General features: G+C 48.9%; 1 protein-coding gene across 2 annotated transcripts in view; it reads right to left on the bottom strand.

Annotated features, from left to right (window-relative positions):
- Window positions 1–17,095, bottom strand: part of KIF5C (kinesin family member 5C) — a 67,652-nt gene extending 50,557 nt beyond the window's left edge. For both annotated transcript variants that reach the window (XR_014884372.1, XM_085228157.1), the window contains exon 1: window positions 16,713–17,095. Coding sequence is in view for 1 of the 2 variants with exons in the window: in XM_085228157.1 (XP_085084283.1) it covers window positions 16,713–16,838 (126 nt within the window). In the remaining variant the exon portion in view is untranslated. The remainder of the gene's footprint in view (window positions 1–16,712) is intronic.
- Window positions 17,096–19,193: the final 2,098 nt, after the last annotated feature.

The following is a 19,193-nucleotide window of genomic DNA, read 5'->3' as shown; positions in this document are numbered from 1 at the left end:
CATGCTCCGGTTTGACTTCAGGCAGATCACAGGCGTGTGTGCTCCTTAAATTTGGGAATGGTGGATTAGAAGAGACCTTCAGTTCCTGCCCTCTGTTGTGGGCTGGCTGGCCCCCAGCTCAGGCTGCCCAGGGCCCAACCATGGCACCTCCAGGAATGGGGTGAAGCAGTGCCAGGGCCTCTCCACCTCTGGGTAAAGAATTTCTCCCTAATACCTGACGTAAATCTTCCCTCTTTTAGTTTAAATCCATTCTCCTTTGTCTTATCGTTATCTGACCGTGTCCACAGTTGCTTTTCCCCCTGTTTCCTTTAAGTACTGAAAGGCTGCAATGAGGTCACCCCGCAGCCCTCTCTTCTCCAGGCTGAACCAGCCCAGCTCCCTCAGCCTGTCTTTGTATGAGAGGTGCTCCAGCCCTCTGAGCATCTTCATGGCCTCCTCTGGACCCCATCCTATCTCAAGGTTAGGAAAGTAATTTATAAATGATTTTAAAGAAAAAATCAGGGCAACAGCTATTCAATCTTGTGCTGCAACGGGCAATCCAGACATTCCACTTGATCAAACAAAATCCAAAAGAGGAGACCATGAATCTCAGCACAGCCCTGGGAGCAGCAGGACCACAGGACAGTGCCCAACCAGCCCCAGTCCCAGCACTCCATCTCATCACGGCTTTCTGTAATGTGCCATTTTCCCCTTGCAGTGCCCAGGGCTGTGGGGCTGCCCAGCCTATTGTGGGATCATTTCTCATCTGGACTTTTTACCTATTTATCCCCTGGAGAGAGACTGTCCCAGTCTGCTCACCACAAGCACTGGGTGCAGACTGGGTGCCAAAATATCAGAAGGACATAAAAGTACGAGGGTGGAGGGTAATAGGACAAGGGGGAATGGTTTTAAGCTGAGCCAGGGGAGGTTTAGGTTGGATATTAGGAGGAAGTTTTTCACTCAGAAGGACTGGAACAGGTTGCCCAAGGAGGCTGTGGATGCCCCATCCCTGCAGGCATTCAAGGCCAGGCTGGATGTGGCTCTGGGCAGCCTGGGCTGCTGGTTGGTGACCTGCACACAGCAGGGGTTGGGACTGGCTGAGCACTGTGGGCCTTTTCAACCCAGGCTATTCTGTGATTCTATGATTCTATTAGAGAGCTCCCAAAGGAGGAGTACAGAGATGGGGAAGGGTCTGAGGGCAAGGGGTGTGAGGAGCTGCAGCCATAAACAATAGGCACTAATCAAAGAGGCCAAAGCACAAGTGCACACATAAGTGCAGCTATCCACTTACCAATTTATTCCCTTCACGCCTGAGCTGAGGCACATTAGCTACGCAATGTGAGAGAGCAGCAGGGAGATGCCAGTACATCACTGCACCACAGCAAACATCGCACTTCAGGCAAACGCTGCTCCCGTGCCATCAATCCACTGAGCTCTCAGCAGCCCCAGTGCCAGAGCCCTCCGGAACAGCCCCGCTGTAATTGTGCTGCATGCAGCTGGAAGAGGCACCGCCTGTCATTTATCTGTCAGGCTGAAAAGCTTCAAATGTAAAGCAGCAATTCACAAATGTGCTACGCAGGTCAAATTCCTTCCTCAGAATTTTTGTTCTGGAAAGCTGAAAGGCTGGCACACCCAGGGCTGGTGTCTGAAGGAAATAAATGCACGTTAAAGGGGTTGTGGATGCCCCATCCCTGCAGGCATTCAAGGCCAGGCTGGATGTGGCTCTGGGCAGCCTGGGCTGCTGGTTGGTGACCTGCACACAGCAGGGGGTTGAAATGAGATGAGCACTGTGCTCCTTTGCAACCCAGGCCTTTCTATGAGTCTGTGATTCTAAAGATCCCAAAGTAGTTGTCATCAGGAAGACAAAATGAGAGTTCCACTATCCAAGCAGCACTTACATTTTTGGGAAGGGTTTTTATGGCTCATCTCCCTGTTGATTTTGGACAAAGACAACTCAGGGCTCAGGCTCAGCAACTTTCTGAACTACTGAGGGTACACACTAAGATCTGGAGCTTTTTCATTGTAATTTATTGTATTTTTGGGGTGCTATGCTTCTAAGCTCTGAGTTTATGGCAGACTTTTCCTCGAAGGTAACAAAAGCCACATCCATCCTACAAGGGCAACGTGATGGCAGAGCCAAAGCTTTTGCTCCAGAGCATAGACAAGGTGAGCAAGCACAAACATCACTGCATTCCTAGCATCTCCTTAAGCAGGACTTTTTTTCCTATTGCCACCTTCAGAAAGAACACTTTTTTCCTACCATAATTCAACCTGAACTAAGTACCGAAGTCAGGAGGATTTCAACCTTATTACAGCTTATTCAAGAGAATAATAAGCAGCCAAAACCAACACGTTACTTCACGAAGCGACGCTACCAATTTTATCTCCATCCGTTATTTTTCCAGCTTTCTCATTACAGGCCAGGTATTACCTCTCACACATAAATCACATCTTCCTTCCCATGCCATTCTAACTTCTGCACCACGGCTGGGCTGAGTGCTCAGCAACACCCACAGCTCTGCAGCTGGAGCTGTGCTGACAGCCCTCTGACTGCAGGCAGAATGCCACCCAGACGTGCTGCCAACTCCTTCACCAGCTTCATGCTCTTACTGAATTTGCAGACTTGCTGTTTAAAAAAAAAAAACAACCTGAAGATGTCACAGGCACAAACAGAATTCTAATGATGCACCACCAGAACTGTGGTTTCATAGGCAACGTCACAGGGCAGTGATGTCACTAGAAGATAATGCACTCTCAATACAACATAACTGAATGCATGTCCCGGTTTAAAAGAAAAGAAAAAAAGCTCAGCTCTTCTAAATTCCAGGTAGAGATGAAATGGGAAATGGTTCAGAGCTTAGAGCAGCATGCTAACAATTAGAGCCTGAATGCAGCTCATGGTTAATTCCCTGTGATCTTCAGGCTGGCTTGGATCCAGGTGTACCTGCAGGAGGCACTGAGCTGTGTGGCAGGATCCACAGCCCCACATGGAGCCCCAGAGGCCTTATGAGATGCGTGAGCAGGGTGAGGTGGCTTAGAACTGAGCACCCAACAGCCAGCACATAGCTCAGGTATGGAATCAATAAAGTAAAAGGGAAGAAAGGAATACAAAACCCTGAATTTATTTGCTTTTTTGGGCTGTTTGCAGCTATCTGAATCAGATGAGCAGCTACAGCCTGAAAACATGCCCAAGAATCAGAGATACCATCTCACATTTATTCATTTATTAAGACAGACACAGGTTTGCTCTGCCTGCACAAGAAACCTGAAGACAAGCATGAGGTCATTAAGGACATTCCTTTAGAAAACTGCATTGGCCATGGGCTGCATTCCACTGGCCTGACCTCAAGGCTCCTTGTATCACATCAGCACACACACACTTCATAGTTGGTTGCATGCCGTGCAGCCCATCTGCACGCACCCCAGGGAGCACAGAGGGGCCCTGCAGAGCTGGGAGGCCAGGGGCAGCTGTGTGCAGCACACACACACACACACACACACACACACACACACACACACAAACTTACCAGCTGAACTGCTTGGCATACAACAGCCATGCTGCAGCACTGCGCACAGCTCAACCCAATTCCAACTGATGCAGTGGAAATGAATGATCTGTAAGTGGGTTTAATATACCATACAAAACTCCACTGTGGATGGGTATACAGGTAACAGCATCGTGTGATATGCAGGAGCTTAATTAAAGGGAAATTATTTCCCAGTTCTCACCAGCGCCATCCGTGCTTGTGTAGGAGAGGTTTTATAAATAAAAGATTCTTAATTGCAGGCCCGGAAGACAGAATTTTTCAAAGATCAGAAAGCAAACTCTTACCAGAAGCAATTCACATTTTCCATCAAGGCCCGGAGTAACCTCAGTGCACTACGGAGCTAACAAAATTCTCCTAGAGAAACTCTTACATTTTGGTAATACTCCTAAAAATCTGTTGGAAAACAACTGAACACAAATGCTCTGGTCTGAGCAGGCGCTGCAGAGCCATCTGAGTTGAGCAACATTACTTTTGCATAGCAGCTTTAATTATTGATCTGCCTTCTGAGCATCCCCGTGGTTCTGATAGGATCAGGCATGTGGCCAAAGACCCATTTTTAGCTCTCACTTGCAGCACAGAGAACCTTTAACTCTTTGTAACAACAGCACTGCTCTAGTTTGGTATGGATCTGTGATTTAGGAAAAGAGGCTTCAGAAATTATTTAACAGCTTCTCTTTCCCCTTAGATGCACGACCTGGAAAATGCATTCTGTAAAGAAAAAAAAAAAACAACAAACAAATGCATTCTAAACATGAGGATATCCCAGCACAAAGCCAACTGTTCAAGAACACCCTTCAGCAACACTTTGGGCAAAGAGGTACACACAGGCAGAGCTCTCCACCACTCCTGCTAGGATGGGATGCTACCAGCTAACACAGAGAAGCAGCGTGAGCACCTCCCAGGCCCATCAGCACCCCAGATTCTCCTGGTTGTTAGTGGACCAGGGCTAAGCTGAGCAGCAGCTCTGCTCTGGGTTGTTTCCAGAGCACTGCAGGCATGCAGGGCCGTGCAGGATGCATCAGGAGCACCTACCCCATTCCCATGCAACACAGAAAGAGGGATCTCTTACTTGAGGGCCACCAGTTTGCTTGCAGCATCATCAGCATAGCAGCATGGCCTGGGATGAAGGAAGGCCCCAGGAGCCAGCATCCAGCCGTTCCACCTGCCCCAGTGGCTCCAGCAATGCAGCACACAGATGTTGAGCTCTGCATGGCCTGGCTGTGTTGCACAGTGGAGCCAAACGCTCTCGGAATCTCAGTGCACTGCTCAGCAGCCCACGTGGCAGCTGGTGGATTTGGGCTGCATTTACTGAACTGCTTACGTAATGGCACACAAATGATTTGGGAATAGAGGTGTTACGCTCTGCAGCTTGGTTAGAAGCACCTTTGTCTTTACAGATGTGAATTTTCGTGGGAAAAGGAGCTCACTGGCTGCATAGCACCGGCTCAAGATGAGCATCATGCCCAAAAAATCAAGATAACACTTCCACTTCTCCATTTCTGAAAGCTAAGCTTTAAGTAGAATAATTCCCTGCTCTTCAGGCAAGGCATTTTAGCTACTGCCTCAGCAGGCCTCTGAGCTCTACCATACAATGTGAGATGTATGCTCCTGTATCATGCTGGGAAGAGCAGGACTCCCTCTCCAGTATGATCCCTCTCAATCTCCAGGTAGCCTGCATTGCTGCACCGTAACAGAAAGCTACTACTTCAAATTAACGTGCTCTAACTAATTTAATAGACCTCTACATGCCTATTCAAAGCTACCGTCACAACCTACTCATTTCACTTCTGCAAAGCACAGACAAGCTTAATTAAATTAACGTTGAAATGCTGTCATTTGCATTTTAGCTGCAGCTCCTCTCTGCGTCAGAGGTTCTTAACTAAATAGGAATCTCACAAGGGCAATTGGCACACACTATTCCAAGTCCTGTGAGGTTCTGACCTTCCAAAACTTTCCAGAAAAAAAGCACCCCAGTTTGAAGCTCGTAACTTAAAAATAAGGTGATCAAAGATACCCTGAGGCAGCTCCCTACAGCAGCAATGGGAGAGCATCCAGGCAGTGACATCCCATGGGTGAGGAGCTACAGGAATAAATCAGGAGAGCACAGCATCTCTGCATCCCAGGAGCATTTGTACCATGCCACCAAAGCCCCCAAAAGGCAGGCAGACAATTCAGAACATGAAACAAAGCAAAGGGAAGATGCTGCTCCACAGCTCCAGGACCAGACATGGCTGCATCTTCACTCCGCTGTGCCAGCGTTGTGTTAATCTTCACTCTGTTAAACATATCACTTACAGATTTATGGGGAGCTGGATGGCTCAGGAGATTAGTAATGGGATACTGAGCGCTGTCAGTTGTAGATTCAAATCCAACTCAGGTCAGGAGAGGTCAAAATTAAATGAGAGGGCATCACTGATCCGTATAACAGCTTTGTTTTCAGCATGCTCTGCAAAAGCAAGGATTGAAGGGAATCAGCGAACAAACCACACCATTGGTGCTGGAGTGTCCCACCAGGCTGGATATATATAGTGGCAAAGAGAAACAAACAAGATGCTTGCACTCCCTGCATTGTACAGGGTTTGTTCTGCAGAGAAAGCATTTCACAAGAGTAGAAGTGTCACAGTTACAGCTGGGCTGTGCATCCACAGAGCTTCTCTGCAACTTCCAGAGTCGCACCAAGGCACAGCACTGAAGGTGGGGGCTCAGCACGTTCCATTAAGAGGATGAGAACAGTTCTGCCCTGTTGTGTGAACCACAAACTGCAGAAAAAGCAACAGAAATTGTTCTTGTAGATTATTTTCCTCTGTTCTTACAAACTGAAAAAAATCTCAGCTTGTCCAAAAGCCACAATGAGCTGTGCCCAGGACAGAGAACAGACACCAATGTCCATCCCCAAATGCGCTCACTGAGATCAGGAAACAAACCTTATCCCTCGGTACCTTGCTGGCTGTGCTCCTGATTCACACAGAAACTACTACAACAACTTAGACATTGCTTCCTTATCTCAGAGAAACCAAATTTGGGTCCCCAGCACCCAGTAGTGCTGGGAGCTTGGAAGTTTACTAGAAAGGTGCAACAGAAACATCATCCCTGCTCTGCGTCAGCTTCCTTTCCTGTAATGCAATTAAAAAGGAAGTTTTTCACTCAGAAGGTGGTGAGGCACTGGAACAGGTTGCCCAAGAAGGTCATGGATGCCCCATCCCTGGAGGCATTCAAGGCCAGGCTGGATGTGGCTCTGGGCAGCCTGGGCTGCTGGTTGGTGACCTGCACATAGCAGGGGGTTGGAACTGGATGAGCACTGTGGGCCTTTGCAACCCAGGCCATTCTGTGATTCTATGAATTAACATAGGAGAAGTACAGCAACCATTCTGCACGTTCTTCTGCCTTCTCCATTGAAAAGTGACACTAGCAGAAGAACTGCAAGGGCAGCAAACAGCACAGTGCTTTATGGAGTCACAGCTGTAGAGGTATGTGATGCACAGCTGTGCTAGCACCACCTCCTATCCTGCAGCTTGCCTGGCTGTAGCCCAGATTTGTATCGTGTGCACCTTGACATCCCCTTATAAGCTACAGTGTGAGCATGGAAGAGCTCCACAGAAGCTCCAATTGCAGGCAGAGCAATTTCCCTGTCACCAAGTAATGCAGACAAGTTGCTCCTGGCAACAAACCTCTTATAACGTGGACGGAGAGCAGCCCTCACCAAGGCGATGCCATGCACTCGTGCAGCCATTTTGAGGAGCTGTTGCCCAGCACCATTTCTCTCCGTGCTGGTGTTACCGACTGCAGCACCTGGGCAGATAATTGCTTCCTCTTGCAAGCTCCTCGCTCCACAAGCAAAATGCACATCTAAAAGCTGATTACACAGGAACATGGAGTGAGATTAGCATCTGCCAGGAAGGAACGCGCAGGAGCTGCAGCGATTCATCAGGTGCTTTGATTCCCATTGCTGTATCTCCGACCTCTCTTTGCTCTGCTAACACTTCTATTGATTTCTTTCATCCTTTCCTATCTGGAACTTCCTCTCCTCTGCCATTTCACCCAGTTCAAGGTGGGCCTTCTCACAAAGCTGAGGTGGAGGATGGAGGAGGCAGCGGTCCCCAGGGAGGCACAAAGCCCACCCAACAAAGCCAGCTCACCCAGGGCTTCCATTCCTGCTCCCTTTGTATAAAGAGGAACCAGCTCAATCCCACCCGTGGGCTTAAAACCAACAAGCTTCTGCTTTTTGGCTTATCACACTGATTTCCTTATACGACTCATCTCAGTATTTGGAGGAAAAACTAGAACCCACAGTGTTAAGTGGTGTGTCCAAATCTCATAATTTGGATCGCTGATCATCTGAGTCTGTGGTGAAGAAGTTCAGTGTTGTTCAAATTTTGTTCAAAATTCAAATGGAACTGATTATAAACAGCTTTGCGTTTGGTAATGAGAATGTCTACGCCTATGTCCCACAGTAAACAAGCTGCAGGGATGAGTTGTTGGGTTCTGTTTGTGTTACTGCTCACAATATAGCTCAGTTACACAGAAAGCATGAATAAAAATCATGTAATTTTTGCTTTTTTAAGTGCAGTAGCACATATTTTGGCTCATAACCCCATCCTGTGACTTTAATGTAGCTAAAAATGTATTACGCTATTCATATACAGCACATCCCTCGTAAAGCACACCAAGGAGATCAGCAGAGCAGCCCCACTTTCTGCAAATTATCCAAGAAACAGGCAATGCTGGCTTCCGTTATCTGACAGTAATTCTATTACCAGATTTAGTAACACTGAAATGTTCCCTCTGCAATTCCCAAATCTTCAAAGCAGGGGACAATCTGGTCTGTCACACAGCATTCCCTCACAACGTTCACGAGGCACAAAAGGGACCACAGCAATGCCCACACATGTGAGCAAAAGCACGTGTGCTCCTTCTTGACCCAGTGCAGCAAGCGAGACAAAAAATGGGCCACGGCCTGTGGGTCAACTCATACAAACCCAGCACCTATGCTTCTCACGGAAATAAAGATTTCTATTTCTCTCTATCAGAAATGAACAAAACCCACCAGACACAGGATTGTCAGCCGGCAGAAAAGGGGTGGGAAAATAATCACGAAGGCCTTTGTTGGCATCCAGCTCCTGTGCAGTAGACACAAGCCATTCCGCCAGCAGACCTCAACCTCCAGCAGCTCTGCTTACCCTTAAGCTCATCACTTGGCACCATTTCCAATCAAAACTCACATCCTTAGTACTGAAGCCAAAAAGGTCTCTACTTCCCCAACATTACTGTTTATCCAACTTACAGTTCCTAGCTCCCCAAATCTCTTAAACCCTCACAACTCCAAATGACACCACGTTGCTGGAGTAGCTTGGGCTCAAGGAACTTCATTGACCTCACTGCAGCATTTCAATACCTAAAGGGAGCCTACGAACAGGAGGGGAATCAACTCTTTGAAAGGGTGGATAACAGCAGGACAAGGGGAAATGGTTTGAAGTTGAGGGAGGGAAGATTTAGGCTGGATGTGAAGGGGAAGTTCTTTCCTATGAGAGTGGTGAAGTGATGGCACAGCTGCCCAGAGAGGCTGTGGATGCCCCATCCATCCCTGGAGGTGTTCAAGGCCAGGTTGGATGGGGCCCTGGGCAGCCTGGGCTGGTGTGAAACGTGGAGGTTGGTGGCTCTGCCTGTGGCAGGGGCTTGGAGCTTCGTGATCCTTGAGGTCCCTTCCAACCCTGGCCATTCTGTGATTCTGTAACTTCATGGGAAAGGAGAGCAGGCAAAACCAGAGTATACGTGGCCTGGGAATAAGACTCAGAGCCATGAGCTGAGTTTTGCTCATCAGCTGAGAATCTGTCCCTGCCCATCAGGTGACCCTAGCCATGCTGATCCACCCTTCAGCACCGGGCAACCATGAAATATAAACCTCCAAACCCAACTAAGAGGAGAGATGGAAGGAGTATTCCAGTTTTTTAATGGGTGACTATTTGATAATACTTAGAAAATCTGGGCTGCACACAAAGGCAGGAATGAACAGAATAAATCCCTTATCACCAACAGAAACAAACATTTTCTTCAAGTATATACACATGCGCTCCAGAATAGCAAGATGAACCTTGCTTTAAGGCTTGTTTGCATCACTGAACTACTTTCCTTTGAAGTTAAATCGTAAACGATACCATAAAGTGAAAAGTAATCAAGCAAATATGTTTTCTACTAGGTATTTGTGGTTGACCTGGAAAGCAGTGAGAAAATACGAACGCATACAGAGAAGTTCTGCCCCAGCTGAATGACACAGGCTGCTCTGGTGGGAACAGGACTGTGTGCTATGAGCTGCTCCAATAGAGAGACAAAGAGGCAGAGAAATACATCTCCCAGCTGCATCCCGCGCCTCCCTCAGCATGCTCTTGTGCCAGCAAGCACAGCTGGCTCAGCTATTTGTACCACAGAGCAACGTGTTCAAAAACAGCCCCAAACCTTCCTGAGTGCTGATGATCTGTTCCAAAAAATCCGAGTGGACAACAGAAAATGGCAGCGCTCTGTGAGAAGTCGCAGTGCTGCCCACATCCCACTGCTGGCCTCTAAACAGACGCTCAAGCAATTCAGAGCTGCACAGCTGAGAAAAGAGATTCCAACTACTGAGTTCTGCTGACAGCTTTGCTAAAAATGGTCTCTAACCCAATTACCCCAATGCAGGTAATGGTCTCCTACACGTTCTGCACTCGGAGAAAGGCTCTGGCAGTCAGCATGTGATGCCTGTGTATCAGAAGTCTGACCTCTGCATAGATTCCCAACCCAAAAGTTGGCTTTCCATCTCCAAAACGAGAGGTCTTCGCTACTTTATAGGCTGCTACAAGGACAATTAAATGGGAAAGACTGTGTCGTAACGACAGCTGTGAGTGCAAGTATAAGACGGATTTAAAAACACTGTATCCTGGAGTTCAGCAAAAGTCATCACATGTCTTTGGGCCAATTAATATACATAATATGTTTTTCAGTACGGCATCCTTCTCATGCAGCAGAAATGTCACAGCCCAGCACCACGATGAGGCAGCAGGTGAAGTTCCTCAGCAGACAGTGAGGCACTGAAAGGATGATTCACTTCTTGCAAACGCATCTAAGAGGACTACTATTAAATATTTAAGTTCTTATCTCGGAGTACTCATTTCTCAGGGGGGAAAGAAAATCCAACGCTCCTGTTTTCAATTAGGGTCTGTCTCATAATTTGATAATATACGTGTTCTGAAGCTGCCATGGGACCAATTATCAATATCACAATGTGAATTCGATAGCAATCACACGCATTTCCAGAACCTCCCATAAAAAGCCAGGATCCAAAGAGGCCATGAATGCCTAGAAATGGCTTGGCTCTTTCCCACAGATGACTAAGGATAGGAATCCATCAGCAATACCATGCTCCACACCTTCAAGATTCTGAAGCACCCCATTTAGGATGATATTGGGTTTTTTAAATGTGGTTTTAAGTATGCAGCATTTTCATTCTCCAAATCAACAACTAAAGCTACCTGACCAAGGTGCTTTGTTCACAAAGCCACCACCTGGGCAAGCAATGCTAAGCAGCTGGAACTTTCCCGTGGAGATAGAAATGCAAACTTCAGCAGTGCTGCAGTGAAGCCAAAAGCATCAAGCAGACATTGAGCAGCTCTGGATCCCTTTGCTGCTCCTATATACACAAGGTGAGCCCAAGCAGTCACCCCTCCTTGCAAGTGATTCCCAGTAACACAACTTTTTAAGTGCTATTTAATCTCATCCTCAGCAGAAAGAAGAGCCCACCCCGAGGAAAGCACAGCTGTGGGAGCTGCAGGTGTGGAATTTTGGACACACTTGCTGCTCTGGCAGCCCACACACCTCTGGCAGAGCTAGGAATGTGTCAGTGATGGGAGATGAATGAGGTATTTCAGAACCAGATTGGAATTAAACACAGCCCAATGGAGGCTGCTTCAGTGATGATGGAAAGGACACCAAAGGTAACACTGAGGGTGTCAGCAGTCCTGTTAACAACTGTCAAGAAAAACTAAACTGAATTATTCTCTCTTCCAAAAACTCGTCTCTGCTTTTATGGAAGCATCCCTTCCTCCTAAAAATTCCTCAACACTGACACAAGAAAAGCATATTAGTAGCAGAGACATTAAGTTGGCCTTTCACCCCCTGCTCTACCTTCTGCAATGGATTGCATTCTCCTGGCACAGCCTGAAGAGCTGGAGCAATAGGTGGAGATGGAAGCGCACATCACTCCTTCACTGCACCCTCAGCCCTCCTCTGGGTAGGAAGCCTCACAGAAATCACCTCCAGCGATGCAGAAAAAGAAGCACTCCCAGTCTTCCCAACCGCCAGGCAATCCGATGGTATCAGATGGAACAGGCACTTCCAGGACTGAGCCCAAACAGCAGTGACTAAGCACTGCATCTCGGGAGGAAAACAAAGCCTGCAACCCAGCTGGAGCAAGAGATGCACGTTGCTGAATGCACCAAAGTGGCCTTGGTCTAACATGAGCAGGTCTGCAGGAGCTACCGGAGCAAACAAGATGGCATCAATACAGTGATACAAGTCCATGTTTGAAAACCTACCTTCATGAATATTCCCCAGTACAGGAAGGATGTGGAGCTCTTGGAGCAGGACCAGAGCAGGGCCACTAAGATGATCAGAGGGCTGGTGCACCTCTCTTATGGGGAAAGGTTGAGGGAACTGAGCTTGTTAAGCTTGGAAAAAAGAAGGCTGCAGAGAGACCTCATTGTGGCCTTCCAGTACTTGAAGGGAGCAGATAAACAGGAGGGGGAATGGCTTTTTGTGAGGGTGGATGGTGATAGGACAAGGGGGAATGGTTTTAAACTGAGACAGGGGAGGTTTAGGTTGGATATTAGGAGGAAGTTTTTCAGCCAGAGGGTGGTGAGGCACTGGAACAGGTTGCCCAAGGAGGCTGTGGATGCCCCATCCCTGCAGGCATTCAAGGCCAGGCTGGATGTGGCTCTGGGCAGCCTGGGCTGCTGGTTGGCGACCTGCACACAGCAGGGGGTTGGATGAGCATTGTGCTCCTTTGCAACCCAGGCCATTCTATGATTCTATGAATATAGCATCTATATTTTTAAGTTCCAAAGCTGTCATTTGCAATCTGTGTTTCTGACAGAACAGGTAGGCAGAAGGAAGACAGATATTTTGAGAGAAGGATATCCAGATAGGATAAGAAGAACACATTAAAAAGCCTTCAGTGCTCTGAGAAAACACCAGTGGGAAACTGCTCTGGTGAAAACAATAAACTTTGTATGTTGATTAAACGACCTTCTTCCTAGCACCATCACCTATACGTAGATGCTACTTTTCACACCATGTTTCTCTTGCTGTCAAACACATACAAATGGAACCCCCCAAACCCAGTCCATCAACACAGAAGTAAGCAGCTGTGCTATAAGCCAGCAAAAAACGAGGCGTGCATACTCTCTCAGTGCCCCATGACCACCACCTTCTGCACAAGCTTTTGGAAGGAGATATGAAGCACAGCTGTATGCCTTAGGAAAACAATTCCTCTTTTTAAAGCAACCTCAGCATACAAGCTCTGGCTGGCTGCTAGGGCAGTTCTGCAGCAAATAAAACCCTTTATTGTGCAAGGTACAGAAGGGACATCCTAGCCCCGTGGAAGGAGCTGGGTTGCATTGATGCTTCCGAAGCAAACTAAACATACTATCATCTATCTTCTTCCTGAGATAATGAGCAGCTTAAGCTACCAAGAAAAATCACCCCCCAAAACACACACGCACGCACAAAGTTCTAGATCTGTCAGTCTTGTGCTGCTGCTTCTACAGCCTGACCTGAAAGCAGCACAGTCTGTGGTCACGGGGACCGAGCGCAGCACACCATGGTGCATCTGTCCGTATAACAGCAAAAGGCAGCAGGCTAGAGATTGCTGCAACTCATGTCTGGGTGTGGGAAAAGCTTGTGGTGCGGAGGGAAAGGAAAGATTCCTGGAAAAGAATCCATCAGCTCTCGGTGCCTTTGGATCCCATCAGTTCCGTACAACACCACACTTAGCTATGCCAGCTACCAGCATCCCATAGCTGCGCCCTGCAGTAGCTTTCCTACAAAATGTGCTCAGCCCTCAGTGCAGCAGCAGTGCTCAGCAGAGCTGGAAAGCTGACCGAAGACAGTGGGGGACAGGGCCAGCATCAAGCACCCAGATAGATAAAGGTTCTCCTAGGGGAATGATGTGCTACATATCCCCTGCAACATCCTGCAGCGAGGCAGAAGCCCCATCTCAGTCTGCATTCGACATCAGACTGGCAGGAGTGCTTTGTAGGAGGTATTTATAGACATGCCACGAACAAACCCCTGCAAACAGACTGCCTGTGCACCACGAGGCAGGGATGGATGCTTGCCTTTGTCAGGAGCACCACGTACCACAGCCCATGGAACAGGCACGCAGCACAGGGTAGGTTCTCACCATATTCTCTGGGTTTTGATAAAGCTGTAATTCGTTTGCTACCATGGCTTTGGGTCATGGTTTGTTTGAAGGTCTCTTAACTACAGCTGCTCTCAGCCTACAGGGATCTCCATACAGGAGGGGCTTAAAAATGTGACTTTTTTACATTACTATCAACTCTGATGCACAAGAAATAAAAGGTAAACATCTCCAAATATCCCATAACCTGTCTGCAAAACAACACCGTAAACAGCAACGCCATTTACATCCAAAATACCGCTCAGATTCCATCCCAAGTCAGCCAGTTTTGGTTTGTTTTACCTCACAGAACACAGCACTCCTAAACCACAAGGACCACGGAGCTGCGGGTCAGGTGATGATTTATTTCCTTAAGCACAATGGTGAGCCATGTGAAACACTTCATGGGTGAGCAGCAGCATTATCCACTCTGCAGCAGGCAGCCCTGCCTTGCCCCACACCGTGCTACCCCAGGGGCATCAGTCCAGCCTGGTCAGCTCAGCACTGGGGCAGAGGGGGCTCCCCATGAATCCGAAAATGAGATGCACCCGCTGGGCACAGAGCCCTCCAGCTCCCCTGTGTGTGGGTGCTCATGAAGGACAGCAGCCAGGGATGGGGAGGCGTTGAAGGAGACACCATTAGAAGCCTGCTGAAGCTGCTTGCTGGGACAAATGGCTGCACGCGCTCCAGTAAGATTTGGAGAAGGTAAGCCAGCAAGGAAAGCACATTTCTAGGAACGTCAGCCAACACAATCAATCAGAAAGTCACCTTGAGGTTGCAGAGGAGCAGAAACATAAAATGAAGCTGCAGTCTGTTGGGACTATGGTGGAGCTAACCGCAAAAGAGAGCCATGCATTTACCACCATCACCTTTTGCTGCCACGGTTAAAGATGAGATGCGTATTAAAGGCTTTTATTCTACTTCAAAATTTTAAGTAGAAAAATACACTTATTTTGTGTTTTTCTCCTGCCTGTTTCCTTTATCACAGAAAATACTCAGCGAGGCACTTTAGCCCTCCTACCCTGCCCACACCTCCCTGCAACCCACGATCAAAGCACCTATGGAAGAGGCAAGGATGTACAACCATGGATCACAGCCCAGCTGCAAGGCCTTCCTGATGAGGAACTCCTAAATAAATGAACTCAGGCATTGCAGAAAGCTTCGCTCCTGATGTGGAAGAGAAACTCAAACCCGCTGTTACACTTCCTCCATTGCAGCTTGTTGTCAATAAACGCTGAGTTCTGATCTTCTGTTGTTGTTGGAAAACTTGCTTGAGGCATCAAGAAAATGGGAGATGGTGGTGAGAGGTTCATAAGCAAAGCATCTCCCACGGTCATGCTTTAGGGAAGGAGAAGTAACTTCATTTGCACTTTCGTGCAAGAAAAAAGATAGATATTTCCTTTAAGCGTTCAGATTTTAGTTTTTCTGATAGGATGAGAGAATTCCTACGAGCTTCCTTCGTTCTTTATTATAACAGAATCCTTCTTTTCAACATTTTCTGCAACAAAAAGTAAAATCTGCAATGCAGTGTTTTCCAAATGCTATGGGAAAACAGCTCTGGGTTTTGGTTTGTTCCCATCCTGTGCAATGGTTCTGAGGGCTTTCAGACCGCAACGCTGCCGTTCAGACGGAAGCCCGCAGACTGAGGCCTCCTCCCTTGCCCTGCCCTGAGCAGGACTCCTGAGCAGGAGAAAAGCAATCACCTCCCACCTCCACGACAAATACTTTTTTCAAAGCAGTGCAGTCGCTGTCACCCACACAACAAACTCCTGACTCACAGACGTGCATTACGTACCTGCACGCAAAGGAAGCAACCCAAATTCCACCACCAGCGACACCGTTAAGGGGATGTTAAATTTCAGTATTTTTATCGGCTTTTAATACGCGCGAGGGTTTATTTAAGGCGGAAAGAGGGAAGATGTGAAGCAAATGGCAGCTGAAGGCCCTGGCGGTGCCGCAGCCGCTCCTCCCAGGGATTGATACCCGATGAGATCAGCCCATTGTGAGCGCTGCCTTGCCTAGCTGGAAAGGGCTGAGGTAAAAGGGAAGGGAGAGGAGGTGGTTAGCTGTTCCTGCCCACAAACGACTTGCTTACGGCAGAACAACGACGAAAAAACAATTATTTTAGGGCTTTTTCTGTGTGAAAGTTGCAATAGATGTGAAGTTTTAATAAGAATCCTCACAAACCATATGACCGACGCATCGCTTTCTGCACCGTTACCTCGCTTCGAGCGCCCTGTGCCAGCAGCCCTGTGTCGGTCCGCCACTGCTTTACCTCAGCAGAGAAACCCCTCAAATAGCCCCACAAAGGCACGGGCCGAGAAACCAACGCATCGCCCACAGCGCAGGCACACAGGGAGCACCCGGACAGCGTTCAGAGGATGTTGGGAACAACGGAGCGGTCCAGCTAGGAACCGTTCGTTCTCCAAAGAGCGGTACGGCCCGATGGGGGAGAGGGGGGACACCGCCCCTGGGGGCGTCCCAGAGCCGCGGGGCTGCGGCACTGAGGGCGACGTCGGTGGGCTACGGAAGCCAAGGCTGGAAGCGCGGCGGGATGCGATGCCGACGACGCCCCGTCCCCGATCGCCCCCCGCCGCCTTTGTCCGCCCCCCCGCCGCCCGCGCAAACTTTCCCCGCGGCGCCGCCGCAGCACAGCGCGGTGCGAGCACGCCCAGAGCCCGCAACATCGCTGACATCACCCCCCCAACCTCCGCCGCCAGGACCCCCCGGCCACAACGCGCGCCCGCGAAGGGACGACTCACCCCGATGACCACCGTCTCCTCGCCTTTGAATTTGGGGATGAATTTATCGCCGCGGAGGATCTCCGCCTCGTTGAGGGGCCGGAAGCGGCACATCACTTTGATGCTGCACTCGGCGGGATCCGCCATCTCGGCGGCTCCGCGCTGCGCGGCGCTCCTCCGCCGGGCAGGTGCCGGTGCCGCAGACGCCCCGCTGCCGGCGGGAGAGGAGGGGCGGGGCGGGGCCGGGCGAGGCGGGGAGCCGCTCGGTGCCGCTCAGAGCCGGCAGCGGCCGCACATCCCCGCTCGCCTCCCGCCCCGGCGCGGCTGCCGGGCTGCAGGAGCGGCGCCTCGCCCCGCCGCGCCCCCGGGGCTTTGTGGCCGCTCCGCAGTACGCCGGCCCCGCCCGCCGCGCGGCATGCCGGGCAATGGAGTCCGCGCCCCCCGCCCTCATCGCGACTCTCGGCCCGCAGCGCCGCGCCCGGCCTTCGTGACCGATGGACGCGGCTGCTTTCTGCCCCAGACGGAACAAAGAGGGATGGCTGTGAAGCTGTTCTTCTTCAATCTGTTAATTGAGCTGGCAAAGGGCAGTTTATTCCCCGCCGTTCTAGTACCCTGATACTGTGTGAGGAAAAGCAGAGCAGCGCAGAGCGAAGCTCTGACAGGGATGCAGTGCTGAGGAGGCCGTCAGGGTGCAACCCGTGAATCGGCATCTGGAAAAAACAAAGCTTGGGGCCATATTTCCTCATTTGCCAGAGATACCTGCCTCATGTGCTACCCTAAAGCTTCAGCCAGCTCCCTACATTAAAGGCACCTGGAACAGTCTGATCTGCCATACTGGGGTCTCCTCCCTCATTACCTCCCCCCTAGGAGAGCAATAGGAGGAGAGGTGATGGCCTCAAGTTGGACAAGAGGAAGCACTCCTTCTCCAAAGAGCAGTGAGGCAGTGGCACAGCTGCCCAGGGAAGTGTCCCAGAGCCAGGGATGTGGCACTGATGGATGTGGGCCATGGGCATGGCAAATTGACGGTGGTCACATCTGTGATATTTCTGCAGAGATTTCTCTTTCTTGAAGCCACAGTGGCTGTTCTCATTACCTGATGCAGTTACGAGAAGAGCAAGCGAGTTGTTACAAAGGCTCTCGTGCGCTTCTTAAAAGTAATTACATCAAGGAGAGTTAGCAATGTGCAGCATGTGATAAGGCATTATTATATAATGTGATTTATTTCTATGGATTACCAATTATTTAGCCCTTTCATTTCTCTTATGTTTCAAGCTCTTGCCGTGAATAGCAAACTCGTAAGTCATGACAAGTAGAGGCTTAACCATAAAAGAATTAATCTGTATTTTTCTCCATTATTGAGAGTTCATTGTGGAGCAAGATAGGCAAATCCGTATCTCCCTGTTAGAGTAGGTATAATCTGCCATCAGTGAGAATGCTCTGAAGAGCCATCTTTTCTCAGCAGTGTTGTCAGAAACAATATTGCATTGTCTGTACTGCAGACAATACTGCATGGTCACTAACCTGCTATTTTTACTACTTAATTCCAGATTACTATGAGTTCAGCAGCCAAGTCAGAACGTTAGTTTTCAGTCAGATCCAGGAGCAATCAGAACTTCCTTAAGCTTGAGAGCTTCTTCCAGTTTGCTCAGGATATTCTGGCACCTCACTTACAGAGCCTCAAGTGATGAAAGGTGTGACCCAGTCTGATTTTTGGGTGGTCCTCTGTGCAGCTGGGAGGTGGACTCTGTGATCCTTATAACTCGAGATGCTCTGATTCCATTCTATCTACAGTTCACCAGCAAATAACATGACAAGAAACACGCTGCAACAGTACAGAAAAACATTCATACTCCAACTCCTGTAAAGCATTATCACTGGTACCTTCCTTCATTGCTGAAGGCATGACTCTTTTCACATTGCCTACTTACAAGACATCACTGCAGCAGTGCTCTGTTTGGCCTCACTGAGCTACAGTCCACTAGGACACAAATTTTCTTGCTATACGCATCACACACATGAAATTTTCCTTTCCTACAACTGTTGGGCACATTCTTCAGCTAGATACCAAGTCCATGGTTAAAACCACCTTGCCTGAATTAGATATGGTTTGACAGCAAGTTCTGGCTGTACCTGAAGAAATTCTCAGGCTGACCCAACCTCAGCTGGGTGGGTTCACTGAACAGGCTGGGATGACACATCTCCAAAGGGAGCAAACAAATCCCTCCTCTAAGATGGGGGCAAAGGGGAACAACCACAGTAAGATTCCTTTTCTCTGCAGAAGAGCCACCAGTGTGACCAAACTGCAGCAAAACAAAAAAGAAGGGAGCTGTGAGCAGAGGTACTGAACAACAGTAAATGTGGATTCTGATAGAGATGGCCCTGCAGGAATAAAGGGCATTTCAGGAGTGAAAAAGTTATTTTCTATCCCCACAGCCAAAAGAACATTGCTTCCTTTCACTGCTGCTGGGCTCCAGGAACGAGCAGTGGAGTTAGGAGATGAAA

The sequence above is a fragment of the Meleagris gallopavo genome, chromosome 7 (assembly GCF_905368555.1).
Source record: "Meleagris gallopavo chromosome 7, MGAL_WU_HG_1.1, whole genome shotgun sequence".
Taxonomy (NCBI): Eukaryota; Metazoa; Chordata; class Aves; order Galliformes; family Phasianidae; genus Meleagris; species Meleagris gallopavo.
The sequence above is the reverse complement of the archived record's forward strand: the minus strand, read 5'-3'. Positions and strand labels throughout refer to the sequence as shown.